General features: G+C 37.9%; 1 protein-coding gene across 1 annotated transcript in view; it reads right to left on the bottom strand.

The window, feature by feature from the left end:
• Positions 1-2,758: 2,758 nt before the first annotated feature.
• The window catches only part of col21a1 (collagen, type XXI, alpha 1), a 43,926-nt gene continuing 30,994 nt past the window's right edge, over positions 2,759-15,690 (bottom strand). Inside the window, exons 20-30 of the mRNA XM_076974129.1 lie at positions 14,796-14,849; positions 14,510-14,563; positions 14,349-14,420; positions 14,188-14,223; positions 13,036-13,080; positions 12,599-12,631; positions 12,012-12,158; positions 10,768-10,822; positions 9,532-9,723; positions 4,460-4,537; positions 2,759-3,865 (exon numbers count right to left, since the gene is read on the bottom strand). Coding sequence (XP_076830244.1) covers positions 3,678-3,865; positions 4,460-4,537; positions 9,532-9,723; positions 10,768-10,822; positions 12,012-12,158; positions 12,599-12,631; positions 13,036-13,080; positions 14,188-14,223; positions 14,349-14,420; positions 14,510-14,563; positions 14,796-14,849 — 954 coding nt within the window. The 3' untranslated portion in view covers positions 2,759-3,677. The remainder of the gene's footprint in view (positions 3,866-4,459; positions 4,538-9,531; positions 9,724-10,767; positions 10,823-12,011; positions 12,159-12,598; positions 12,632-13,035; positions 13,081-14,187; positions 14,224-14,348; positions 14,421-14,509; positions 14,564-14,795; positions 14,850-15,690) is intronic.

Genomic DNA, 15,690 nt, shown 5'->3' with positions numbered 1-15,690 from the left:
AATTATTTCATGAGCACATTTTCAAGCAACTTAATTTTTTCTCTCAAAGAAACTACTGGTAGGGCCTATATGCAAAACTAAAATTTCAATAAAAATGACATTTCCCCCTTTAATCTACACATTCTTCATGTCCATCCATTTTTCTTTTGGGAACGTGCGGTGTATAACGTATGTAGAGCTCCTTCTTCAAGACATCTCTTTATGGACACGAGCTATATTACAGATCTTATGAATATGTGCTTACAAATAATAATAAAAAGCTTTTATGACAGTATTTACTTTTTATGTTTTACATGCAATGAGCATGTTGACGTGGTTATATTTAGGCCATACTCATCACATAAACATAGACATTTATAGGCCCAGATAAAAAAACAGAACTAGAATAAAACAGCGTTCTTTAAGATCTCAGTCTATACCAACACATAAAGTGTTGGTAACATAAAGGCATGCTGTTATCACTATTTGATGACTTCCATCAATTTTACAATCTTTCTTTTTTTCACCCACTTCACATGATACTGTAATTGTGAACTTTGAATCTAGACTGACTGAATGTAATCATTGCCCTCTCTGATACATGCTATTGACTCAGGAAAAGCACTTGGAAGATTTATTACAAAACTTTAAAGGGATTGCAGAATGTATACTGTACATTTACTATGTACACATAAATGAACCTCCCAATTTCTTTTTTGAACTACAGTGAATTTGCAACTAGACAAAATGTAACGGGTGGTCACTCACATAAGTTAGTCTGTAAACAAACTAACTTATGATAGAAAGTGATCTAACTATAAGTATCACAACTTTCTGAGTTTTACACAGTTTGAGGTAACAGACATTCTGGTTTGGTTGCTTCTTTTCTTTGACCTTTTAATTCAGCTGACCATGCAAAATGTTCAGCTGCGGAAATGGGTTAAGCTCTCTGGCGAAGTCTCGGACCAGTTCACATTCTGGTATAAATAATAAATACAACCTTTCCTGTCAGTTGCAAATCACACAGCTGTTTGGTCTGTCTTTAACATTTAATGCTGCCAGGTGTACTGGCTCTCTGTTTGATTTTATAGATTATATTACATGCCAGTTGTCTCATATAATGTTCTGTAATTTATAAATTTTCAGCAAATAAAGACAGATTGTAATTTGAAATAAAGCACAGAGAAAATATATACTGGGATATTTAGGCCAAATTCTGGTCCGCATGAAGAAACTAAGTTGTTCTTAACAGTAATTTTAGCTTCAAACGACATGTTATATTACATTTTAAAATATATTTGCTGCATACTTGTGTTTTAGGTTCATTTTGAGGTTCATTGTGAAGAGAGACTACACATTACCACATAACGTCTCCAGTACTCAAGCTGATTGCCTGGTTGTTAAATATCTGGATTTGCCAAGTCAAATCAAATTGTAGTTCTACTCAGATCAGAGTGCACAGAGTTCAGTTAAGATCATCCTTACATGGTTACTGTTCTACTCTAGATGTGTAGACAGATGACAGACGGATGACTGATGGATGAGTGTGATCTCACCAAACATTCCTGTGCATTCTTTTAAAAGAGATGTTACGAGATTCTTTAGAGGTAAAGTTTTAAGAAGAGGAATGGACGAAAAATCCAATACAAGTCAGGTACTTAACTTATGTTAACAATCATATCTGTTAGTGGAGTAGGTGAACTATGGAAAGATGAATGTAGCCAGCATAATAAAGTTGACAGAGTCCCAAATTAATCTAAAGCAGCTAGTATCAACTTTTGCAGCTCAAACATAAGATGACTGCACAAAGAACATAAAATCTACATGTACAAAGTAAACCGACTAGTCTAAGAAAACATACTGAGCCAAGATGTTCATATAGTGTAATTAAGTTATTAAAAGTGCTTTGCTACACGTCCTGCTTATGACAACATAAAAACAGACTTGAGGAATCGCAGACACAGTGGTGTGATCTAATTGTTTACAAGTCCACATAGTCTGTCCAATAGAGGCCAGTTACACAATACGCTTTTATTATGAAGTTCTTCAGGAAGGTCAACTTTATTGTGTGGGCAGCAATTATCTTCAAAACAGTTTTTAATGAAGTTCTTCAAGAGGTTAACTTTAATCAATCCGCTGTCAAAAGTGTGGAAGGTTTATCCTGTATGAAACATTGTGCCTAAACATTTTAACTTCTATAATACTGTATATTACTAATAATTGTTTTTTCTAACTGTCTATTCTTTTCACAGTGACAGTGACTCTTAATTTTGAATTGCAATTTGTTTAAAAGTAGCATTGTAACCTCTATAAAACATGTAGTTATAGCTGATAAAAAGATGACACCATATTCAAACCTTTTTATTTCAGTAACAAAGATTTTGCGTTAGGAGCACATGGTACATTATTTACAGCTGATGTTAGCCACTGAGCAACAAAAACAAATTAATTTATTCACCAGTTAATACATTTATTGCACTAAAAAGCCATTAATTAGTGATCTGTGATCTGCCATGGAGTATATATTTCCAGTCCTAATCTGTTTTGCAAATGTCTTCTCCTTTTACAAGCTTACAGTCTTAATAGCTTTTAGAAGACATATCTTCATTTATTTATTTTTACATATCTTTAGGTATTTATAATTTTTTTTCCATTATGTAAAATATTTTGAAATATTTCTGGGGGTTCATTAATAAACAATAAAGTAAAGCTTTTTCCTGTGTGCATATGATTAGTTCACATACATAATACACTCTGCACATAATAAGGCACAGGAGGCTTAATAAAAAATGTTTTAATTAATATTATCAAAAGTAATGAAAAAAAGTCATAAAAACAGTAAGAAAAATAAACATTACAAAAACTCTTCCAAAAAGTGGAATTAAAATCAGACTTTAGTTAATAAGAATAATTAAAACTATTTTAATTGTTAAGGGTAACCATAAAAAATGACAGCATACGAGTGCCAACACTGTTTTAGAATTAGATCACACTTGTAATCCACAATGAATATGTAAGAAAATAAAATTACATAAATATAATAATATTACTAAAATGGACATGATCTTGGTCTATTGTTTATCTCCCATTATCCTCTGTCAAGGAAAACAAGACATTCATTTAATAGATTAATGGACAGAACTATCTTGAAAAGCATGCAGTTTTATGGTTTACATTTAAGCAATGGAAGAGAATTGTGATGTCAGTGTTGACTAACATCTGGCCAGACATCTTGAACATGTTAAATAAGGCAAAATTACTAAAAAGAGACACATTACTGCTGATTGGTGGAAGAGCTTCAGACAAACGCTAGAGGGAGCTACAGAGTCAGGAAATGACTATCGCAGTATGATTGATTCAAAGTCTGTAGTGCAATCCTACAGACAGTGACCACTTTAATTACTATTGATCTGATGCATTTTGCTCACTATAAAAACTGCCAGTTACTGAGGACACCCTTCAGGTCATGACAGAGGAAAGAGAATAATCCATGTGACTGTGTGTGATACCGTTTGGGCAATGCCACGTTTCAGCGTGCAAAGCTGCATTTCATTATGTACATTATTGGAGGTACTAAATGTCTCCATGCCTTAGAGACACCCTTGAAAATGTGATCATCCTGAGATTGGAGATACCTTCCTTTAACCTCACTCATCGAGCACCACACCCAGATAGTTCACGATTCATCCAAGGTTATTTCAATAGTTTGGCCCTTTGCTGAAGTGATCCCTTCTTAACATTGCGCTATAGCACATAGATGGGTGGCATACCCCTGGGGTCCCAGGTTGTCCGGGGTATCCTCTCTTACCCTCTCCTCCATTGTTCCCAGGCAGGCCGGGCTTTCCAGGATGCCCTGGTTTGCTGGCCCCTGGTGGCCCAGTGGGACCTAGAATATATAAGAATATTAGAACGGCAATGAATACAACTAAATAACCTACTTATCATTACGGAAACTCTGGTAGATTATTTTATTGAATGTTTAAAATGTAAATGCTAAACAACCAATGTCCTTTAAATAACAAATAGTTGTTTGATATTCAGAAAAATAATCTAAGATATTTGGCCTAGTCCAGTCAGCACATACCACAAATACAATTTATGTTTAATTTCAACTCTTTTTAATCCAGATAAGAATGTATAGTGTGCAATTTCATTATAGAGCTAGAATGTTTAGGATGTTTTTTCCATCTCTCTGTCACTAACTTTAGAAAGTAGAAAACATGTATACCTATCAAATATATCAGCAATGATGTTTTTAAAGAGTTTCATTCATTTGTTTCATTTTATCCCTGTCAAATATGTGATTGATGCCTACATCTGGATATTGTATATAATACTTTATTTTAAATTATTACATTGGAATAACTTAAAAAAAATTGTTTGTATGATATGATTACACACAATTGTTAGCTGTGTTATATGTGTTATTTTAATATGTATAGTAGATGCTGGTCAGTTGATTGATGCTGTATATCCTTGCCTGGAAGTCCTGGTGACCCTGGGTGTCCAGTTATTGATCTTCCTTGATTTCCTTTTTCACCTTTTTCTCCTAGATCACCTGTAATTTCCCAAGACCAGTTAGTGTGCAAAAAGACCACTTAGTAATTTGAGTAAGAACACAAGTAGATGTGTCCGTTATGATTACTTTGTAATTTCAGGCATCCTGAGACAAGTCAGGGCTACATGTACAGTATGATAGCTTTCACAAATGCAGTGTTTTATACCACTCTATGGGTCATGCAGTGGATACCTTTAAGACTTTCACAAAAATAATATGTTAAGTATGATTTGTCCTATCCCATAATTAAATGTGCCCTATTTGTTTAATACTTGGTCTTATATTTAAGCATTGTATTTTCCATTTCTGGGAATACAGTAAATCTGATCACAGTTTGTGTTGCTCTCATGCCATAGGAAGCTTAGTTTAGATTTCCCCAGACCCCTGTTTATATTCATAGGAAACACTGGACTAACTTTAGCTTTCCTGAAAGGATTTCAACAAAGGGGTGAAAGAGATACCAAAAATTACATGACATTCAAGACTCTATGATAATAATATAAAAACGATTTATTACCCAAACCACATGTTTTTATAATCATCATCATCAGCTGGTGACATTCATCAGCTAGCAGCCAGTTAAAACTGACTAGCCTTTAGAATGCCATAGCCTTGGTATATTTTATATAAATATATAAAGGATATACATTTACACACACACACACACACACACACACACACACACACACACACACAAACAAACAGGAGGTCCTCAGGTTACGTCAGTCCTAAGTTAGCTACTATGTTTTGCGGTTACGACACATCTCCCTTTACAGTATAAAGCCTTGTTTCAACTTAACTGGTTTTGCGTAGTAAACGTCGTAACGCGAACTTCGTGTTTGGTGTGCGCGGCGGAAGAATACACGCTTGCGCGGCTCGGGACCGAGAAGGACGGTGTCACCCCAGTTGCATTGTACGCCATTTTAGCTTGCTGCTACGTAGTTAAATAAAGATGCTACGTCTTTATTACTGTTTATTATTCCTGTTTCATTTAATTATGAAATGTATTTTATATGTGGTTTTTGACAACGTGTTAGGATAGGTGTTAGGATAGGATAAGTGCTTGCAGTATGTTATTTACGTACAGTATATACGTATGTTCCAACTTACACCGAAAATCATGGTATAATCACACACACACTTCTCAAAAAATTTAAAGGAACACAACACAATGTAACTCCAAGTCAACCACACTTCTGTGAAACCAAACTGTTCAGTTAGGAAGCAACATTGAGCTGTTGTGCAAATGGAACAGACAACAGATGAGAGGCAATTATCAAGACACCCCCTATAAAGGAGTGGTTCTGCAGGTGGTGACCACAGACCTTTTCTTTGTTTCCTGACATCCACAAGTGGGGCTTGTGCTGACAGCCCAACACATGGCGATTGGCATTTGCCAGAGAACTCCAAGATTGGCAGATTCGCCATTGCACGGATGTAATTTGGGGGGGGGGGGGGGGGGTTACATGTCTCCCCAACTTTTTCAAAAGCCAGTGTTGGTCCCCCCAGTTTCTACGGTTAAAACCAAATATTTAAATAGAGACGAATCCCCCCCCCCCCCCCCCCCCCCCTCAACTGTCTGGAACACCAGCACCCCCATTTGTGTCCCTCCCACATATGAAATCAAAATTACGCCCATGCGCCATTGGCACCCTGTGCTTTTCACGGTTGAGAGCAGCTTCACACTGAGCACATGATAGAGTCTGGAGATGTGACAGAGTCTGGAGACACTGTGGAGAACGTTCTGCTGCCTGCAACATCCTCCAGCATGACCGGTTTGGCAGTGGGTCAGTAATGGTGTGGGGAGGCATTTCTTTGGAGGACCACACAGACCTCCATGTGCTATATACACACACTACTATATATATATACAGTGAGTCCAAGAAGTATTTGATCCCTTGCTGATTTTCTTCGTTGGCCCACTAATAAAGACATGATCATTCTATACTTTTAATGGTAGATGTATTCTTACATGGAGAGACAGAATATCAAGACAAAAATCCAGAATATAATTTTAAAGAATATATTTTAATTAATTTGTATTTCAATGAGGAAAATAAGTATTTGATCCCTCTTGCCAAACACACTCAATACTTAGTGGCAAAGCCTTTGTTTGCAAGCACAGCGGTGAGACGTTTGTTGTAGTTAACCACAAGTTTAGCACACACACCAGGGGGAATTTTGGCCCACTCTTCTTTGCAGATCCTCTCTAAATCATGAAGGTTGGTGGGCTGTCGCTTGGCAACTCTGACCTTCAGCTCCCTCCATAGATTTTCGATCGTATTGAGGTCTGGCGACTGGCTGGGCCACTCCATGACCTTAATGTGATGTTTCTTGAGCCAATCCTTTGTTGTCTTTGCTGTATGTTTAGGGTCATTATCATGTTGGAAGACCCAACCACGGCCCATTTTCAGATCCCTGGCAGAGGGGAGGAGGTTGTCCCTCAGGATTGTGCGGTACATGGCTCCATCCATCTTCCCAGTGATGCGGTGTAGTAGCCCTGTACCCTTGGCAGAGAAACACCCCCAAAACATTATGCTTCCACCTCCATGCTTGACGGTGGGCACAGTGTTCTTGGGGTCATAGGCAGCATTTTTCTTCCTCCACACATGGCGGGTGGAATTGAGGCCAAAAAGTTCAATTTTGGTCTCGTCTGACCACAAAACCTTCTCCCAATAACTTGGTTCATCTTTCAAATGATCATTGGCATACTTGAGGCGCGCCTCCACATGTGCTCTCTTCAGCAGGGGTACCTTTCGGGCACTGCAGGATGTGAATCCATTGTTGCCAATTGTTTCATTGCAAACTGTGGTCCCAGCTGCCTTCAGGTCATTTGCTAACTCCTGCCGAGTGGTTGCAGGATGATTTCTGACCGTTCTCAGCATCATTGCCACCCCACGAGGCGAAATCTTCTTTGGAGCACCAGGCCGAGGTCTGTTGATTGTCATGTTATACTCTTTAAACTTTCTGATAATTGCACCAATAGTTGTTACTTTCACATCCAACATCTTACTAATCTTTTTGTAGCCCATTCCAGCTTTGTGAAGGTCAACAATTCTGACTCTGAGGTCCTGTGACAGCTCTTTGGTTTTACCCATGTTGGAGACTTGAAATCTGTGTGATCTGTCTGATTCTGTGGACAGGTGTTTTTCACACAAGTGATTAGTGAGAACAGGTGGCTTCAGGTCAGGTAACAAGTTGATTGGGAGTGTCTAACTGGTCTGTAAAAGCCAGAACTGCTAATGAATACTAAGGGATCAAATACTTATTTCACTCCATGAAATACAAATCAATTAATATATATTCCTTAGATTTATTTTCTGGATTGTCTTTTTAATATTCTGTCTCTCCATGTAAGAATACATCTACCATTAAAAGTATAGAATGATCATGTCTTTATTAGTGGGCCAACGAAGAAAATCAGCAAGGGATCAAATACTTCTTGGACTCACTGTATACACACACACTAATATATATATATATATATATATATATATATATATATATATATATATATATATATATATATATATATATATATATATATATATATATATATATACACACACACATACATATACATACACCGGCCACTTTATTAGGTACACCTGTCCAACTGCTCGCTATGTCATTATGTCAAATGAGCCAATCACATGGCAGCAACTGACCGAGCATCAGAATGGGGAAGAAAGGTGATCTACTGGGATTTTCGAGCACAACAATCTCTGGGATTTACAGAAAATATACAGTGAGCATCAGTTCTGTGGGTGCAAATGTCTTGTTGATGCCAAAGGTCAGAGTAGAATGGCCAGACTGGTTTGAACTGATAGAACAGTAACAGTTGTTATAACATGCAGAAGAGCATCTCTGAATGCACAATAAGTCGAACTTTGAGTTGGATGGGCTTCAGTAGCAGAAGATCACAGCGAGTGCCACTCCTGACAGCTACAAACAAGAAACTGAGGCTACAATTCACACAGGCTCACCAAAATTAGACAATAGAAGATTGGAAAAATGTTTCCTGGTTTGGTGAGTCTCGATTTCTGCTGCAACATTCGGATGGTAGAGTCAGAATTTGGCGTCAACAACATGAAAGCATGGATCTATCCTGCACTGTATCAGTTTAGGCTGGTGGTGGTGGTTCAATGGTGTGGGGGATATTTTCCTGGCACACTTTGGGCCCATTAGTACCAATTGAGCATTCTGTCAATGCCACAGGCCTACCTGAGTATTGTTGCTGACCAAGGGCGATTTTAGGATCTGGTCTTTAGGGGTGCCCAGCCCCCAGTGCTCACAGAGGCACAATACCAAAGTATTGCGCAGGTGCAGAGCAAGGTTTTTGCATAATATAATATTTAAAAAATGTGTTGAGCCAGGGGGTGCTGAGCAACTTCACGGTGGTGCTCTAGCACCGCTAAAAATACCCTAGCCTCGCCCCTGTTGCTGACCATGTCCATCCCTTTATGACCACAGCGTACCCATATTCAGATTTTCTACTTACAGCAGGATAGCACGCCATATCATAAATATCATATCGCAAATAATCTCAGACTGGTTTCTTGAACATGTCAATGAGTTCACTGTACTCAAATGGCCTCCACAGTCACCAGATCTCAATCCAATAGAGCACCTTTGGGATGTGGTGGAACGGGAGATTCACATCATGGATGTGCAGCCGACAAATCTGCAGCAACTGCGTGATGTTATCATGTCAATATGGACCAGACTCTCTGAGGAATGTTTCCACCTTATTGAATCTATGTCACGAAGGATTAAGGCAGGCTCGAAGGCAAAAGTGGTCCAATCCTGTACTAGCAAGGTGTACCTAATAAAGTAGCTTGTGAGTGTATATCAATCAAACTACAAACTGTGTAAATATTAATGGCATTTAATAGGAAAAAACTAGAAAGTGGCTTGGAATTGGAAAATAACTAACACTGGATTTATCACTGGGAGAACTGGTGCCCTCTTGGTGCATGTCCAAGGTTTTTTACCTTTCATGCCAGGGATACCAGGACTCCCAGGTAAACCTGGGCGCCCCTGCATCCCGTTAGATCCTGGCACTCCTGGGAAACCTCTTGAGCCTTGGGGACCTACTGGCCCTGCTGGCCCAGGGGGTCCTAACCTCTTCTGGCAGTGGCCACAACTTCTCTGTTGACTGCTTAGCAGAAATGAAGAAATCTCTGCTGCAATTCAGAAATGTTGGGACAAAGTTAGATGGAACCAAGATATGCAAAACCCGTTCTATGAATCTAAATTTGCACAAGCATTAGAAAAGACTCAATGGACTTATTAGAGCCTCTTTTACCACTGGCATTTTATTTGACAATTTACACATAACTGCTTTACAGCTAGTTATTCATTGAAACATTTCACATTGTAAACTCAAAATTATAATAACCCAGTCTGGCCCAGAAAATCCAAATATAGAAATGAAGTAGAAATGTTCATTCATTCTGATTCCATAAACATGTGTAAAACATGGCTGCGTGATTTGGTTTGAAACTGATATTGTGATTTAACCTGAAATGCTATATTTGATTTACCTCTGTTTGTTCTCAAAACACAGTGATTGAACCTCGGCACCTTACAGTTTAAGTTTAGGTTCATTTATTTATATAGCACTTTAAAAGACACTATTGTTCACCAAAGTGCTTCACATAGTAAAAGGAAATAAAATAAAAATAATGTGTATGTATGTAATGTATATGAGAGTAAAAGCAAGAAATAGAACACAGAAGTTACACAGAAAGACGGACACTGGTATCAAAAGCAGATTTAATTTAGATTTAAAACAGGCTATCGATGAAGCTTCTCTAATGTCCAGCGGTAAATTGTTCCACAGCCTTGGGCCTGCAACTGAAAAAGCCCGATCCCCTCAAAGCTTAAGTCTACAGTGCCATCTTAACCAAGTTGAAGACTTGGAATAAATATTATTCTCATAATAATAATATAGAAGAGGTAGGGGTGTTGTAACAGACTGATACTAATTAAAGTAATAATAACGCTATTTTGTGTCACCATGAATGTGAACCCTGCCCCCTGCCCTCTGCCCCCTCCTCATCCCCAGTGTGCTCACTTTTGCACTCAGTACACATTTGAGGCCACATTCTCAATCCTGTGATATTGACTTTTACATATCTTTTTAAATGAAATGACAAATAATAAAATTATATGTTAATAAAACAAAAATGTTGCTGAGAGTGCATGTATTTTTTCTAAATACTTACATTGAAAGACTTCTCTGCATATCTGCTGAATATGTTGTTCTGATAACTCTCTTCCCTGTGAAAACATAGGACCATTTATAACAAAAACACCCGATTTAAACTGGAAATTAAATGAATTGGATCATATGTATTCCCTACTATATAATGTTATTAATTACAATACACTGTTTTTTAATTTATTTATTTATAATCAAAGTTGTATAGCTGATGAAAGCCAAGTAAAGTAAAGCCAAGTAAAGTAAATGTAGGCTGGATGTTCTGTCAGGCATCTCTTCCTGGCATCTCCAAGGGAGCCATATAGACTCAATTTAGTGCCATTTATGTGACGTGCGGGCAGGGCGAAGGACGAGACACGGGAATCCTTGCTTAGCGAAGCAGACGTCACTTTAATAACAAAGATTGCGCAATAGCGCACGGATAACAAACACACTCACTCAGCAACGTGTAGACTTTAGACGAGCACAGGACACTGCGCGAGCGCACATTAAATAGACAAACCACATTGGCCCCACGTGATTATGAGACGATTCACAGGTGAGACAGATTATCACATGACACAACCATCACCACGGAGATCCACTGACGCAGACAAAGCACGTGGACAACGTTGACACACGCCCAAAAGGGAGGGGCCGGGGTCCTCAACGTGACAATTTAGAAACGTTCATTGGCGAGAAGCTGCCATATACTAAAAGTAAATGCCATATAGTAAAAGAATCAACAGTGAGATAATGATCAAAACCCAAACAAAAGTTATAATAAATGTGTTTCTATTATATCAAATGACAGAAATATAGAAATGTCTGAAATTTTTTTTTTGTTATCCTTTGCGAAGTAGCTGCTTACAGGAGACCAGCCACCACTCATACCAAGCATTTACATGTATTGTGATGATGGAGGGCCACAAAACACATCAGAACTTCAAAATAATGTTTCACATCTATAACTGAAGTTCTTTGAATGAATATTAATATAGTATTTAAAATTATATAATCCTGTTATATTGGGGGGGGGGGGGGGTCAGGAATCAAATCAAATCAAAGTTTATTTGTATAGCGCTTTTCACAACACATGTTGTCACAAAGCGCTTTACAGGATTTAAAAGGTTAACAATACTATGGGTCCAGAACCCTAATGAGCAAGCCAAAGGCGACAGTGGCGAGGAAGAACTCCCTGTTCCCCCTGTCATTTTCTTAGAAGAATGTTTGTTAGTCTTAAAGGTCATAAGTAGATATGATACATACAGGTTGTCCTTCAGGCCCGGGTGGTCCAGGGCGTCCAGTATCCCCGCTCTGTCCTCTGAACCCAGGGGGACCTGGTTGTCCTCGCTGTCCTGGTTGTCCCTGGTGACCTGTCTGCCCCCTCTGGCCAGGCTCTCCTGTTGTCCCTTTCTGACATGCACAAAAGCATAGCATCAGGAAACACTGATCTAGTAGTTACCAGGTGCTAACCTCCAACCAGAGAAGTGAGTTTTAAGGAGAGGAATTGGAGCGATATTAGATCATTTCTGAGCGCCCTATATCAACACTTTTAAAAATGGACCTAAATTAAAGTGGCAGTAATCCTTAAACAAGTGTACCATGAAGCATGTGTTTTCTTATCATGGTCCCCCATCCCAGCTGTCAGTTTGAGTGATGACTGTGTTGAAGCCCATATTGCAGGAACATTCCTGCTGTATTCACAGCAGGAAGGAACACCATACAGAATGCATAGCATACATAAATACATACATAGCAAACATAGGTTTACTTTGATGTGCTGGATAAACCATTAGACTTAATAACCATTAGATTTTAAACAATAAAAAACATATATATAAATATTAACCCACCTCTCCTTTTTGTCCAGGTAGCCCTGTCACACCCTGTTCATCATGAAGGGTAATGAGAATCAACAACAAAATATATATTATATATATTGGGCTGTATATAGGGCTGTCACTTTTTTGAAGATGCTTCTAATGACAAAACCTTCTGATTATAGGTATGTTTCAACATTTGCATATTTGGGCTTATATTCTTTGAGATACTAGCAGTGTTGGACAAGGTATAACTCTCTCTCACTATGTCACCTTTAAACTGACATGTTCCTCTCTCAAAGTCATCTAGTCCGTATTATATTTACACTTATGTGTATAGTTGAAAAACACATTTGAAGTCACAAAAATCCACTATTATGATTCGTATTTAACACCATTTGAAGACATGCACTGTCCCTTCACAATAAAAGTGCAAGGGCTTCATATGTAATTTAAGATGGTTTTCTTACATTGTCACCAGGTTTTCCAGGGTTTCCTTGGTCTCCTTTCAACCCCTATTGAAAAGTAGAAAAAGATTATCACCCAAATCTAAATCAAAAGTTTTGTAAATTGGATTGTAAATTACTGGTACAGTCAGTGAGTATGAAAAAGGCAGAGAAACTCTTCTTAATAAAACATTACATTTCTGTCTATATATAGTACAGTACAAACATTATGTTTAAATGTTGTAGGAGGTGATTTTGGCACTGTATAGTTTTCAAAATTTAGTAACCTCAAAATTTGGTAGTTTCTCACACCATCTGCCTTTTAAAATGTTCTTCTCTCTAAGGAAATAGATTTTTTTTAAATATCTAAGATTTATGCAAGATTTACAAACAATTTAAAGAAAATAGATAAAGGCTTCAATAAATATGAGAATAAAGTTAAATATATATTTGGCCCCAGATGTGCCAAACTGCCGATATATGGGTCCTTTTAGGGTCATCAAACGTATAAATTATATCACTTATTGGCTAGACCTGCTTCTATACTACTGTACGTCATGTTCATTTCATGTCTCTGTCATGCATCTGGACCCTAGGAACTCCACTACCCAGAATTCCACAACACGGCTTGCCGAATCCTCCTCCCCTCATTACTAACTCACCTGTACCTCATTATACATATTGTATTGTCAACTCTCTTTTGGATTTGCCCCTTGGTACCTTTGCCTATTATTGCTACCTTGTGTTTGGACCTGGACTGTTTTTGACTTTGTTTTTTGTGTGGAATTTTGGGCTGACTGATCTCTCTGGTTTGACACTCTCTACCTCCAGATTACAAGTTATCAATAAACTTTCCTTTCATTAATGTCTGCACCGTCACATTAAATCTATGCCACAAAGGATTAAGGCAGTTCTGAAGGCAAAAGGGGGTCCAACCCAGTACTAAGGTGTACCTAATAAAGTGGTCGGTGAGTGTGTGTGTGTGTGTGTGTGTGTGTGTGTGTGTGTGTGTGTGTGTGTGTGTGTGTGTGTGTGTGTGTGTGTGTGTGTGTGTGTGTGTGCGTCCATAGTTCAATAATTGAGCTGTCAAAACATTAGTTGAAGATGCGTAAAAACAGAACAAAGGTTATTTAAGCTTCTAAAGATGGTCTATTTACATCTGCTACAGTACTTTACCTCTAACCCACGTTCACCAGTATCTCCTCTTTGACCCTGATGAAATGAGAAGAACACTGAGCATGTATGCTAGAGAACTTTAGTAAAGAAAAAAGAAATCTGCATGATCCTAGCAATAACTTACACTGTCATGCCATAACTTATGTCATCTTATGAAGTACCTTATGTCCGTTTATGCCAGGACTTCCAGGATGTCCTGGTTGACCAGGGTTTCCCGGTTCTCCAGACTGACCCTAAAGAACAAAGGTTTTAAAAATATTTCATAAATATTTTGTTAGTGATATTTGAATATGCATTATACTGTTCAGTTACAGTATTTTACCTGTTGCCCAGGAAGCCCAGGTTGGCCAGGTGCACCACTGTCTCCCTTAATGCCCTATTAATGAAATGAGAATAGAATTACAGTAAATTAATTAGTGATTTAGGTAAAACTCTGAAAATACATGACAGTGTCTAATAATTCAAGCTGAGTATTGAGTTTTGTCCTGAGTATTGTGTTTTGTCCTGAGTAAGGAGTTTTAATAAAATTGCTGTTGCTCATTGCTCGACAGCTTTGCTCAGCAGTAACAAGCCCAGACTAACAGGAGAGCAGTGACATGTATCATCACCTTAGGTCCACGTAATCCAGACGGACCAGGCATTCCAGACAAACCCATCTCTCCCTGTAAAAGACATTCTCAGCTGATATGGAGTTGCCTCAGATTTTAGAGTAGATAATATATTCATTGTCATTGATCTGAGGGGTATACTGCAAACCATGCTCAACAGAATGAGGATATCTTAATAAAGGTACATTCATTAAAACAAAACACTTTCTCTTAAATGTAATGAAGGCAAATAAAATTAATACTCATGTTGCTGTCCTGTGAAGCAATGCAAATTATATTTAATGTACCGATTATACCATAGTCTGGCTTCCACATGTTCACCCTCAGCCTTAAACAACAGTGTTGTGATTATTTGTTAGAATTTACTGTTTCACACATTTGTGATCCTTTGGAGAAAACTGTTTTAAATCTTCAGACTACACTTACAAAAAACAATATTTGTACAAAGGCAAAAAGGATGAAAACGAAAGATTTCAAAGATTTTTGAATTTATAGAGTTTGTGGTTTACAGTTTTGACTTGTCATTATACCCATCTGGAACAGTTATCATGTTAAAGTTATATCCACTCAACAGCCTGTTTTAGAACCATCCAATTTGTGGGTACACCTTATAGGTCAGTTTATAAACTATCTACTGCTATATACAATTTTTGTTAGCAACCCTAATACTTCATTCAGTGGTAAATGTCTGACCACATGATTGCTAGGGACTGGATATGTTTTTGACCACTATAAACCGAGCAGTGACACCAACACTTGTAAAAACACCAGCAACACTGCTGTGTCTGTTAATGTTTATTAACCCAAAACCCACAAAATTATTCACAACTGCTGTAAGATTATCATTAATCTCCTTGAGATGTTAAATGAATGCAGCCAACTACCATAATATATA

The sequence above is a fragment of the Brachyhypopomus gauderio genome, chromosome 15 (assembly GCF_052324685.1).
Source record: "Brachyhypopomus gauderio isolate BG-103 chromosome 15, BGAUD_0.2, whole genome shotgun sequence".
In the NCBI taxonomy this organism is placed as follows: domain Eukaryota; kingdom Metazoa; phylum Chordata; class Actinopteri; order Gymnotiformes; family Hypopomidae; genus Brachyhypopomus; species Brachyhypopomus gauderio.
This window is presented reverse-complemented; position numbering and strand designations above follow the sequence as displayed.